Source organism: Galendromus occidentalis, unplaced genomic scaffold, assembly GCF_000255335.2.
Source record: "Galendromus occidentalis unplaced genomic scaffold, Mocc_1.1 scf7180000075708, whole genome shotgun sequence".
Classification (NCBI taxonomy): Eukaryota; Metazoa; Arthropoda; class Arachnida; order Mesostigmata; family Phytoseiidae; genus Galendromus; species Galendromus occidentalis.
Window position 1 is genome coordinate 23,236 of NW_003803698.1, and position 12,872 is coordinate 36,107.

A 12,872-nucleotide genomic window follows, 5' to 3' on the forward strand; every position below is an offset into this window, starting at 1 on the left:
GATAGGAAGGGTCTCCGTTTGATTGCGCTCGCTGATACTGTGGAGAAACTTTTGCAGTTCGGTAGGCGGAACAAATCTTCGCAAGTGCAGACAGAGGGTTGAGAGAATAATCGAGGAGGGAGAGACGAGTCCCCGGAGGGGAGGGATCGACACCGCAGCTCAATATAGCCGTGTCTCAGCCTTTTGCTGGAGATGACCGAGCCGGTCGCTCGCTCAATTAGCCATCGCCAAATGCCGATAAAGCCGATGGGAATAGCGGGGTGTAGATGGCGATCTATGCGAGGAAGGCTTGTCTATTAATTACAATTGATAGTAGCGTGGATCGGCCCGGTAATGTATCGACCTTATCTCATAACTATTCCTTCTTCGTCTCGATGCTGGTCCTATCTCAGATAGGCTCGAAAGTCCTGTGACAACGAATATCCATGACGCCGGAGAAGGACGTTGCGAGTGGTCCCCGGCTTGGAATCGCATTCATTGTGACAGCATGCGCTTCAGCAAGGCATCCGTATGACTTAGATAGACTTCCCAGTCAGAATCGTCCGGCTCCTTCGCATCAACATATTGTGGCTGCGTAGACGGTTTACGGATGCGACGCTCTCGTTCTGCGCTGCTGTGTGTGCAAGAGTCAGTCGGATTTTCCGCCCTATAAAACAGAGTGTGATTTAGAGAATCGGCATCCATTCTCATGGTCTCATGTTTTTCTGACCTATAGCTATAAAGGACAATAACGTTGCTAACCCGCTCTTCTGATCAAGGCCCACGTTTTCGGATTCGGCTTGAGTCCTGAGCAGTGGGGGTTCTCCAGGTGAAGTCGACACGGCCCCCGTCGAATTCTCCGGGACCGAACCACATCGCCGTCGCGGGTCTTTTCGGCAGTAGTTTGCGGGTGTTTTTTTCTTTGTGATCCGAGTTGTCCGGCTGACTCTGGTCTTCTTCGAGGCGGTCGCCGACGCGGCATTCTGTCGATCGTCGAGTGAGGGGATAGTGACCTCGATTCCTGATCTCTGCCCCTCGTTGAGGCCCGAATCTACGGAGGAGTGTCATAGAACATGAGCTGGGAGATGAATGGACCCCGTCCTACGTAAATTTGATCTCGGATAGCCCAAGAGGGAATCTGAGTTTTGTGAGTGATCCTGCAGAAAGTCGCTCAAATCGGCGGCTCGAGGCTTCCGCGCTATGGAGCGAACGATGCGTGAAAAATGTAACTCCAATGAGTTCACGAACAATAGATATTCGGACGCGGAATTTTCGACTGGAAATCAAGTGCTCTCCGAATATTGCGAACGGACGCCTCCCTCGATGAGAGACATATCCGAAGGATAGTGGCGAGCTATGGGGATCTGGCGAGCCTGCGGGATGCTCAGCAGAATAAGACGACCGAATCGTGAACTGCTCACGAGGGATCCTTCGGAAAAATGGGCAAATTTGAGGATTCGATGATTATATCACGATGACGTGTCGATCGGAATCGTGTCACGGCGTTACCGAGAGCTATCATAATCTCAACGGACATTCTGTGTCGCGAGAGAGTATTCGCGTTCGACGACATTCGCTCGGGCTCTCTTGGAAAAATCTCCCGCAGCAGAAAGCTCGGTCAAACTCGGCGATTTCGTTTCACAGTGTATGCCTTTTCTTTAGGAGCGATATTGTCGGAGCGGAACTGACCATCGTTCTGACTTTCCTCTCCTTGGAGCTGTTCAAGAATTTCCTCCAAGCTGTCTGGTGTTGTGTCTCCTATATTCGACGAAGGAGTAGCATCTCTCGGTAGATTCCTCCTCGGTCTATATTGAGATCTGCTCAAATCGTATTCTTGGACTATCTTTTCAGCCCGAGCGGTTGGGACGAGCAATGGATCATCGCTCAGCTCTTCTTGATTTCGGGATTCCAACACCTTCGCCAACCATGTGTTGCATGTTCCGTCTTTTCCGCAGATTTTCTGAAAATTTCCTAATTATCAATCTATGGCGGAGAGCTGAGGATTCGACTCGACGCCGACGGCTAAAGAGGATCGAGCATGCAGATGAACTATAAATGGCAGGAATGTGCGAGACGAACCATAGATCCCCGGATCAGAGAGTCACCTGCTTTCCAGGGAGTCCCGGCTGTACGGGATGAGTCTCCACAAGTATCCGGAGTCGAGTGAATGTCCATCGTAGGTTTTTCCATGAATCCTTCCTTATCAACACCGACGATATTCTCATCGATCAAACAGATGTGGAGTCTCGTCCAGCTGGCATTGACCTTCGATCGGCGAAAACGGATGTTATAAAAAGCAAGGTTTGACTGGAGAAGGGTAGGTCTACAGATTTGAGTTCTCCGATTTCACCCACCGGAAGCTCGAATGTATTCTTGCGATGGAGTTCCTCGTGAGATAATCTGGTCAGGATCAGCACTGAATCAGAGTCGTCACCGACGAGCATGAGAGCCGACGATCGTTGTCGCAGGGTGTCTCGATTCCTCAATTCAGCCGTGATCACAGGCACACCGTCCGAGGAGTCCCAGTGGAGAAGGTAACTAGGGGGATAGAGCAGGGGCGTACACAGTATCTCCCGGGGAGTCTATTCCTTCCGGAGGTAACATAGCGGAATCTCGTATAATACTTTGGTCGGGTGAATCGAAATGATCTTGCAACCTCACTGACCGAGGCACTTTGCTCGCGACCTGTTGCTGCAAACGCGACCCGAAGGGCGGATTAGTTTGCGTGACTATTTCCAGCATTCTTGCCTCTGCGTTCGCAATCGAATCGAAACTCGTGAAGCCCCCCTCCACCAGTCGGGCGGCGCGCGTCGGTCCGATCTCGTCCAGCTGTAGCGCACAAAACTGCGAGTCGTACCTGCAAGGGCATGAGGCGAACTATAAAACGCGTCCTGAGCGGCCCGCACGGTGAGATACGAGTGATTATTCCTCACCACGTTTCACAGCGACACGATTTTGCGAGAAGACTGATGCTGAACGCCATCGTGAACGTCAGGTGAATCCCGATGGTTTCGCAAAGATCCGGTTGCTGCCAGAGGATCAGGATGCTCTCGTACAAGCAGCGAGAAGCGCGTTTCACCACTTTCATCATCGAAATCCGTTCTAAGCGGAGGCTGGCGGAATCCTTCGGAATGCGAGAGAATTCCCGTCGTGTAAGGTCAAAGAGAAGACGAGCCCCGATCGGATGCGTGCGCACCTCTCACATCAGATCCAGGATTTAGAAAATCGCTTACCGGTATCTCGATGCTCTCGAGTTTTGATAGCAGCATTATGAACGCCTTGTGGGAGGCTCTCCACTCTGGCGGTTTCTCGGTAACTTTACATGAGAGCTTCGAATTGAGCTTCCGCAGAATGCTTTTCTCCCCTACGCGTATTTGCGAGTTTCCGAGATCGGGAAGCGTCGAAAGCTGCCACAAGAAAGCCTTCGGAGAGAACTCGCTGACCGGGGCAGTTCCGCGCAGGGCAGAGATAAGATTCGAAAAACCGTCGAAACTCATGTACGATCGGCTGAACGCGCAGCCGAGCGCTGGAAACACAACATTCGTTAGTCGAGCTCCTGATAAAAGCTCCCCTTGTTCTCGAATTTCGCATGACGCACACGATCACTGCGGCCGCGCGAGATTCCGCTGTCACTGCCCGTCCCTGCATGGTTGATACGGGCGGGAAAATCTTATACATACAATGACCTCCGCTAGACTTGCCTGTTCGACAAACTGATTGTTCCCCAATAGCTATGATTCCATGAGACTGCAGAACTTTGAGCGCTCCGTCGATCTGCTCTGTTGAAAAGATCTGTATCAGTGTCGCGAGGAGCCCCGCTGTATCGAGCATCGCGAATTCGGCATGACGACGCACCTTCAACAAACGCTCTGAACTCGGCCATCTTGCCAGCCCTTCGCGAACGAGCTTCTGCCCGAACGAAGAAAAAGGTGCTCTCCAACCAGTCCACGCATTCATGGCGGTTTTTCACGTTCCCCAAAGCTATCTCCGCATTCAGATGCCTGAAGAGGTCGAGATGCAGGTAACTCTCGACGTTCTCTAACTTGCCAGCTAGGAGCGCTTCGTAGCGGGCCTGGAAAGGATGGACTTCCTCTCATTGACCTAGGATGTCGGAAAAGCCAGCAGCTTGTGCTCCAGACGTTTTTAAAATACCAGTCATTCGGACCCTTGCGGCTTCCTCCCGGACGCTCGTTAAAGGGGGCATCTCAGAATACGCTGAGTCGAACGCTCATCGCCGATACATCTTGCAGAGACATCAATCACTGTTCCTCGAGACTGCCGAACAGTCTTGGCTCCATGCCCGGGGAAATTGTCTGGGAAAATCTCGAAGCCTTGGCTCATTCCTGTTTGTGTACCTCCTGTCTCCGCTGGCTACTCGGTCCGGATTCCGGGAGCGATTATGAGAGGCAGTGTTTCTTGCCGGACATCTCTCCGTAGAAGCGCATTCCCCCTTCACATTTCCTACCAGAGCTGAAACCGTGCACGAGGCGGCATATCATCCTCGGCCTCAAATCTCATAGTGGTCGCTCGTCCCCTTCGCCTCTACATTAAGCGAGGCTTGGCCTTCGAGGAAAGTTGTCCACCATTTAAAGTTTGGAATACAGCTCGGTAGGCATCGTTGCCCGGTGGGAAACATCGATCACGACTTTCGGAGCGCTTAAACCTATAATTTCAACTTGTTGCGGCTCCTTCGTCCTTCCCTCGCTTTCTCTGAGGCGGATGGGCTGTTCGAAGGGGGTAGGCCCAACTCCATTGTACAAATGGATGCTCAGATTTTGACAAAACGTCCAGAGTTTTGCACCGACATCGGTGGGGGATTCCTCTCAGACTCACCAGATGCTGTTGCTGCGTGAGTATCACAGCTTGACCCGAGTTCTCGAACTGAAAAGTTGGAACGCACACGATTTGAGATCCATCGCGCAGGTGTAATCTGACCATGATTCCTTCTATTGCATGGGGAGCGAGGGGAATCGGAAGCCGCGTGGTGGGGGTGTGGGAACGATCGCCTGAAGTATCCGCCGCGGCTTCGTTCGCTGATTGGCTCGCAGGATGCATCGAATACAATATGATTACCAATGAATCCCACACGTCACCTGAATGCGCCCCGCTCTGCCAATCATCTGGAGCACTTTCGAAGAAGGATACTCCGAAACCGTACCGCCATTGTACATTGTGGTTCCGCGTACGACGACCAAATAAGCGGGGAGATTGAGACCTGTCGCAAGGGTGCTGGTAGTTATAAGTACTCCGATGAGGCCTTTCACGAAGGATTCCTCTACGAGGAGGCGGTCTTTCAAGTTCAGTCCCGCGTGGTGGAATGCGACACCGCGTTGCACAACATCTGAGAGTAAGCATTCACTAAGATCGACTCCTCATGTGTAGAACATCGTTTGGAGCGATTCCCGGTGACGGCTTAGTAATTCCTCACCGATCAGCTTGCTGTCGGAGAGTTTAGTTTGGACTTCAGACAACTCGTTTTCGAGGGTCCTCGACGTGAACCAGCATTGGGATTTTACCAGACGCTTCGCACATTGCACAGCTGCGTTTCGCGTGGACACAAACTGAAAAAAATGTAGATCTCAGCACGGGCATGGATGTCTATGCCGTGAGTGCGATTGAGAAAAAATTCGGCTCCGTCGGAGCGGGTTCTCATGCAGAAACACATTGTATGTCAAAGGCTACGACGTTTCTAGATTATATGGCGAAAAAAAAGAGAAAGGGCAATTGGCCAATCTTACAACTAAGGTCGACTTCCCTCGAGGTGCGTAGTCCATTATGATGCTAGGCAGCTTGAAGTCGAGTCCGATATCGAAAGAGTAACTTGACTTATTAGCCGAGCAGGGGAAAGCCTTCACGATTGTACTGACAGGACAGGCTTTCGAAGATGCATCAAACTCGCGAACCTTGTAAGCGACATTCCGGCCAAGCCATTTCCCGATCTTTTTGAGACGGAGAGAGATTCGAGATGATTCAACCTCGCCATGGGGACGTTCAGGATGACGTTCAAATCAATAGCAGATGAAAAACCCCACTCGCACCTCTTGGGGGTTCGCAACGGTGGCAGACACGGCCACGAAGCGGGGTGGACTCTTCTTGTTGAGCGGTCGGACTACGGTCCTCGTCAAGATCGCTTCCAATAGTGGACCTCGTTCGGGTTCCCCGATGCTGTGTACCTCGTCAATGAGATACAGGCAGACCTTCGATGAGAGACGAGCTCGCTCAAAGCAAAGGGAATTTACCCATATGCCACCATATATACTCGATATGTGAAGCCTAGAAGACCGAGTCATCCTACCTGTTTCCTCCGAGTGCGCCATTGCACTTCCCATTTCTCCGGTGTAGTGCAAATCAGATGAGCATCAGCTGCGACGGATTGAGACAAGTCCGGATCAACATCACCCGTGAGCTCAGCGATTTTCGCGCCGAGCTGAGCGAATTTGTTCCTCCAATCGCAGACTCGCTCGCGCACGAGACTTCTCGTTGGACCGATGTACACGACCAACGTACTCTGTCCGAAATCTTCCCATGCTCGGCACGCAGCCAATTCAAGGATTCCCGTCTTGCCTTCAAGGTGAATTCCATGCTCACCAGCGAGTTACATTTGACTCATCATCTGAGCAGATCTCACCAGTGGAATGAACAATGTAAACAAACTCTTTACCGGACCCGGTGGGTGCGGCGACCACCAACGACTGTTTGTTGAACCAGACATCAAACAAGCATCCGGACTGAATTTTGTTGAACGAAGCATACGGGAACACTCCCGCGTACTTTGACGCTTCATTTGAGGGGAGGGGGAGCGAGAAACATGGTATCAATATAATATCAAAAATCGTAATGCAGTTAGATTCCCTCGTATCTCCAAGTTAATGGTCTCTCGGAGAATCACTCACGGATCGCACTCAAAGGATAGAGAAGAGCTTCTTCGCCTTCCGACGTCGGTTTGACTCGATTCCAGTTTTCGACTTGATCAGGTCCGTCTGGGTTCATTGCGCTTACCGTCGCAGGCCTAGAGAGGCAACAAGATAGTAGGTCAGTCCAGGGTTGATTCTTCGGAGAGTCTCGAAGTCCCTTGAAAGACAAAAAAACAGAAAAGAAGCTCAACGCACGCACCACTCGAAGCTTGGAAAATATGACGCCCTTCAATACGCAGTCTCGAAAATCGAATCGGGGAGACTCTCAACATCTGTATGTGTCCATGTCCCACCACATCGAGGAGGACTTCAGGTTTCCGATACGATTCGAAACATCATAGAGATCGATTCTGTCCTCTCACAATCAGAGGCGGAAATCAGCGTGAATCGGATCCATGAAGCTCCGTTCGTTTTTCAGGTCAGAGTATGCCGATGGATAGTCGGGCGACGAGTTCATGTTCTGATCAGTATGAGACATCGAGGTGGCGTGCGAATGTGCAGGGCATTCTCCGGAAAAATCCTAAGGAGCGGTCACAATGGGAGCCCCTTTAAAATTGCTTCTAGCGGAATCGCCGTAGGAATTCGGCGGTTTCCGTCCACGATTGCTCATCAGTTTTCGTTCCGACCGCCAAAATTCGACCGAGTAGGATTGTGCCGACATCGCAAACGGTCTTGAATGCAGAAATTCTGTGCGGATGAAAAACAAGTAATGACCGTGAACTTGATAGCTTTATTCCAATGAGACTCCAGTCTTGTGTGAAAGCTCGACATCATTGTCGTCGTCGTAGAAATGATTCAGTCGAGACTCGAGACGATCTGGAGAAAAGGAATACGAAGAGAAAACACACGCTGACCAGCGAGTAGGAAGACGCCGGTGAGATGGAGGGTGTGGTTGAGATCATCGAAATTGCACACTTAACAGTTCCCTCTTGTCGAACAGCTTTCTTCGCGGAAAGCGCATTTGGAGTCTACCAAATGGCTGAAAACCAGCGGATACGGAAGGGAAGCTACGAGCAGCAAAAATGCTGTTCGGGGGTCTCTCTACATATTTCGTTGAGGGGGGGGGGCGGAAAATAAGACTCCTTCGATTCAGAATTCCTCCTTCTTCCTTCGGTAGGAACAGCGCGACCGCGCCTTGGTAAATGCTGTGACCGAATTAATGTCTTGTCCTCCGGGTCCACACTGTGTGGACCACACATCCAACTAAGTGGAGGGAATCTTCATTCTCCCCGTATCATTATTATTCGCTGCGAGTCCCAGGCTCTGGATAAAAACGCGGGCTCAATTTTATTCTCTTTACCTCATCGGCAATGAAATGCGTGCTGTCTCGAAAACGAAAGATACACAATACGCCAGCGTGAGAGCGGAGAGATATCGTCAATATTGCTCGCTGCATTCATCAAGAGATTCTCCGCAATGGCCTTCGACGACCTGTCGAGTTTCTGATTCCCCTGGGGCGACGGCTGCTGCGAGCTTGTCCAACCTCGAGTATGCAGCGCAGGTGCAGTTTGAGACCATCTTGGATCACAGAATAGATTGTCGTCTACCCAGACACACCAATATCTTGGTTCGGAAGACTGCTTGATTCAGGAAGACCAATATTGAGCTAGGCAGCTGGGGTTGAGGTGGGCAACTCGCGAAACAAGGCGAAAAGAACGTGGTTCCATTGCTGCAAACAGGTTGGAACACCCTGAGTGAGCAGTCACAGTTAGCTATTGCAAGGTAAGTCCATGGGGCCTCCGCTGCAAACAAGACGAAAGGATCGAAGAAAGACTCTATCGCTACGAAATTGAGCATCGGGGAGCATGATACCCTAATGCTTGACCGAACGAGCGTATCATGAAGGAGGTAGGAAATGAATGAGGCCTCTCCAGTGACACGTCAGGAGACGTCAGGAGATTTTCTCTGATGGGCAACCGATTCTGAGAATCCGGCACCCTTTGCTCTGTCTGCGGCATGTTTCTCGTACCTGATTGGAGCGGTCGAGCGGTAAAGCATCGAGGAGGCGAGACGGGGCCGGGAAAAGAGTCCGGGGCATATGGTATCCGACTCCTTCCCGGGTCGAGTAAAATGAGGAAAGGATAGCCTGAATCTCAAATATACGGAATTCCGAGTCCGATCTCTCGAGATACCTTGTCCGCGAATTGCCGCCGCTCAGTGCGGAGCTCGCCTGAAGCTCGTTTACAGAATCAGTGGAATGACTGCTGCGATTCCGGAGATGAACATCATGAATGGAAGTAGCCGGGGATCGAGTTTCCAATGCCTGCGAGAAACTCGAACGACTTGACTCTGATCTCGCGAGATGATTCAGATTCAGGGGATTCAGTCTTCTGACTCAGTTGTGACGACATCGAGAATGTTTCATGTTAGTGACCGAGGAGATCTGCCCACCCTAGGGCAATACCCCCGACGAGAGCAATGCATTATGAAATTGCGATTGGGAGGGAGCCGCCATAGAGTGGAGCATTTGAAGCAGAAATATGGAATTGATCCTGACGAGAGCTACACGCTCAGATACATGGAAACTGAGTCGGCATCGCTTCATTGGGCTCCCGGGCGCGATAATGGAAATAATCTCGGAAATAATGCTGTTGGTACCTGAAGGTATTTCGGGAGAAAATCGTACAATCCAAAGATGCCAAACGATTTGAAGACTTCGCTGAAAATGTTCAAGACCTATATTGGATTCCGAACGAGCCTCGAGCAAGCTCCCCTCATCCCAGCCTCCTCGGAGGTCTCACTCAGTCAGTCTGTGTGATGACTGGCTATCGATGAAAGTTGTACGCTAGATCGCGAAGCCTCGAAAAGAGTTCATTGGCCCGATTCCATTTCTGAATCGCGAGAGACAGAGTACCCCGCCGTTGTGCACTGCTCTCATCTCCGGGAATATCAAGAGCGGAATCGAGAGGATGGATTGAAGAGCGGATTCCTGATGGAAGGATCAGGAATCCAAACCTCCATTCGCCTATCCATCATGCGTCGCTGGGCCCGTAGTGTGGCGGATGTGAAGGATTCTCGTAGAGGAACACGAACCAATCATAGAACGAAGCCAAAGGCCGGGCCCAGTCCCCGTAGAAACGTAGCAGCAGTCATGTACAAAGGCGCTTTTTCGCGAGACAGGTTGTCGTCAAAGAAAGCAGTCCCCGCCGAGTAGTATATGGTGGTCACGATTCCCGTGAGGAAATCGGAGGAGAATATCATGACGACCGGAGGCACATTTGTGAGTTTTTTCGTATTATCACAGCTTGAGTCATCATGACGACTTTTTACCCAAATTCTGTCACTAATTTTTTTATTCTGCCATAAAGACTGTTCTCGTCGTCGAAACGATAATTGCCCGGGCCGCCTAAGGAATACGGCAGGGCACCAAGGACGCGAGCTACACTCGAAGCAATCACTGCAAACGATGTCCATCTCGGCCTGTGTCCCTTCGATGCGAAGTAACCTATGGGTGCTCCAACACAGGAATCCTCCGCTGTCTGTCGTAACCTGGATCGGAGCAAAAGATATCGAAATCTCATCTTGGACTATACCTGCCGAAACCTTGTCATCTCTCGAAATAAGTTACGGATCGGAGGGATCTTATCAGCGGTGTTCATTACCGAACTTATCTGAGAGCGCATAGTAAATCTCTCCTCCAGAGTATTGCTGATGCCGACCAAATACGTGAAGTGGGCGCCTTGCATCAGATCCACCAGCGAAAAGAATACGAGGTAGGTCGCTGGCTGAAGAAGTCGCTGTAGAATGCGGGGGTGGATGCCGAAAACGCCACATTCAGGAGAGATTCCCCCATTCTTACGACCCACAAGATGCCACTACACAAAAGAGTCACTGTAGGAACCCGACTTCGGAGATAAGGTAGTCGGGGCAGGAAGAAAAATCACCCTCTAGGATGACGCGAGGTACGGCCTCACAGCGGAACAAACCTGCGGGCTCCGAGGGAGACGACCGCAGGCTAGAGAACGTGTAAATCTGGGGTTAGCTGATGCGTGTGCTCAGCTGAGCAGGATGACCTCGGCCACTTGAACACAAGCTCCAGCATCTAGCTTGAGGATATTTTTTTGCCGGACCGAAATCACGGAGCCCTCGATGCAGGAGACCAGAACCAGTATCGCGTCTCTTGCGGTATGCTGACGGCTCAGAAGTCCCTGGAATCCAGGATATCGCCGAATGGCTGATTTCCCCTCGAACATCATTTTACGCGGGATTCCGACATATGCCCATCCAATTTCGGATCCCCATATGCGATCTGATTGAGGAATGAGCGATTCCCCGATGCTCCCTGGAATTTTGTGGATGTCCATCGACGTTCTGCTAGCTCTGACCATGGGTTTCGAGGATTTTGTCTACTCGACCCCGGAGAGCCCTACTCGATTAGCTAGTCTCGCCTTGACTTGAAGACGTACAATCCAGTGTTATAATTCTTAAACGTGCATGACGAATATATGTACTTGATGTTCGTAGGTATGAGACAAGACTGGGCGCCGAGGCCTTCCCAGCGAGAAACATCATCGAGAAAACACCAAAATCGTTGACTTGAGTCGGCCTTCCTGGTACATGTTTGTTCGGTGACGATAGTGGAGTGGAACAGTTCCTCGATCTTCTCCCCCTTTCATCCCTTGTTGCGTCGAGCATAATCGGTCCTCGATGTCTGCTCTTGGTCTATCTGAGTGATCATGCCCCGATCGTATTGAATAGCTCGCTGCTAACACTCCTGCGAATTCGAGCCCCACGTAGATCCCGAAAGAGACTTGTCTCCTGTATTGAGGGTGCAGTGTAGCATCCAAAGCAACACTCTGAGCTCGCTTCCGGAGGTGCATGTATACTAAACTCAGAAGGCTTCGGGTACTCATCATCAGAAGTCCGACTGAGAAAGTCAAGTCATCTGAACGAGACGCGCAAAATGCGCACATCTTCGTCCAGAAGATGCGCTAGCCTGCCCCCGCGACATCGGCACTTTGTTACGATCGCAATTTTTGTTCCTCTGGCATTTTTCATTCGGCTCGGGAGGATAGAGACGTTTCGAAGCAGGAGAATGATTCCAGAAGCCGACATGGAGATGACTGACCCCCCTGTGCAGGACTCCAGTACTTTCTATAACGCATCCCGGGTGCTTTTGGGCTCCTCACCCCACTTATAGGGGACAAGAGACCAGAAACTTGGCTAGGACTGGGGAACGGCGTGAGGCTCGGGGAGCTGTCGAAGTGTGCCTCATCAGCTCTCCCCGACCTGACATCCCCGCAGTCGATTGTCGTGGATCGATATCGAGGACCACAGGGCCTGCGCCCCGAATCTCGCTCGATATGGGACAGTGCGTACGGAGAATCTGCGCACAAATCGGGACCTCGCGACTATGACCGAAGCGACCAGCGGACTCCCAATCGAGATTCCCGGACATTCCTATGAGCTTTCGAGACTGTGGGATCTGTGTAATCCCTAAGCCGGCCAGCCTCTGGCTGTTCCACTCGCTCTGATACCCTCTCCCTATCACTTTCGCAAGGCATCGGTCACGAGCTGCGGGGCGAAACTCTCGATTTGGTGTGAGGTTGAGCAGAGGCCTGTCCATCCTCACAGAAGCACCGTGCTGCCGCAAACGTCTAGATTGGACGTTTGTCGCGTCTCCGATGTCAATATTGCTGCTGTTGTCACTCGAGTCGTATTCTGTTGAACCCTTGAGGGCTTTTCGAGTAGGCTTGCTAAAGTCGACGTCGCAAGAGCAGATGCTTTCAGTTTTGAGTTGCGGACATGGATACTCCTTCCCTTGGACTTCGGAGTGGATGATTGCGCTCGCTGATCCCTTCGATCTCCCCTCCCCCCTTATATAATGAAGCAGCTACCTCCGTCCGTCAGTACGCTCTACGATGTCGAGGATTTGACGATTCCGACCGATGAGGACCCTCATCGACCGTAATCGCCGACAGTTTGCTTCCGTTTCGACCGCCGTTCTTCGGTAAACTTCGAAAAACCGATATATCGTCC

The 12,872-nt window shown here is 51.3% G+C and overlaps 1 protein-coding gene and 1 pseudogene across 1 annotated transcript; both read right to left on the minus strand.

The window, feature by feature from the left end:
* Positions 1 to 474: 474 nt before the first annotated feature.
* LOC100898389 (probable ATP-dependent DNA helicase HFM1) lies at positions 475 to 6,969 on the minus strand. The gene is made up of 16 exons (XM_029112614.1): positions 6,873 to 6,969; positions 6,275 to 6,543; positions 6,018 to 6,176; positions 5,718 to 5,918; positions 5,408 to 5,540; positions 5,073 to 5,320; positions 4,813 to 4,860; positions 3,835 to 4,051; positions 3,213 to 3,505; positions 2,913 to 3,103; positions 2,645 to 2,836; positions 2,334 to 2,517; positions 2,059 to 2,244; positions 1,669 to 1,939; positions 742 to 1,030; positions 475 to 646 (listed from the first exon to the last, which is right to left on the minus strand). The coding sequence occupies exons 1-16, from the start codon at positions 6,967 to 6,969 to the stop codon at positions 475 to 477; spliced, it is 3,150 nt and encodes a 1,049-aa protein (XP_028968447.1).
* Positions 6,970 to 7,623: 654 nt separating this feature from the next.
* On the minus strand, positions 7,624 to 11,089 carry LOC108864816 (solute carrier organic anion transporter family member 4C1-like; annotated as a pseudogene).
* Between the last annotated feature and the right edge of the window lie 1,783 nt (positions 11,090 to 12,872).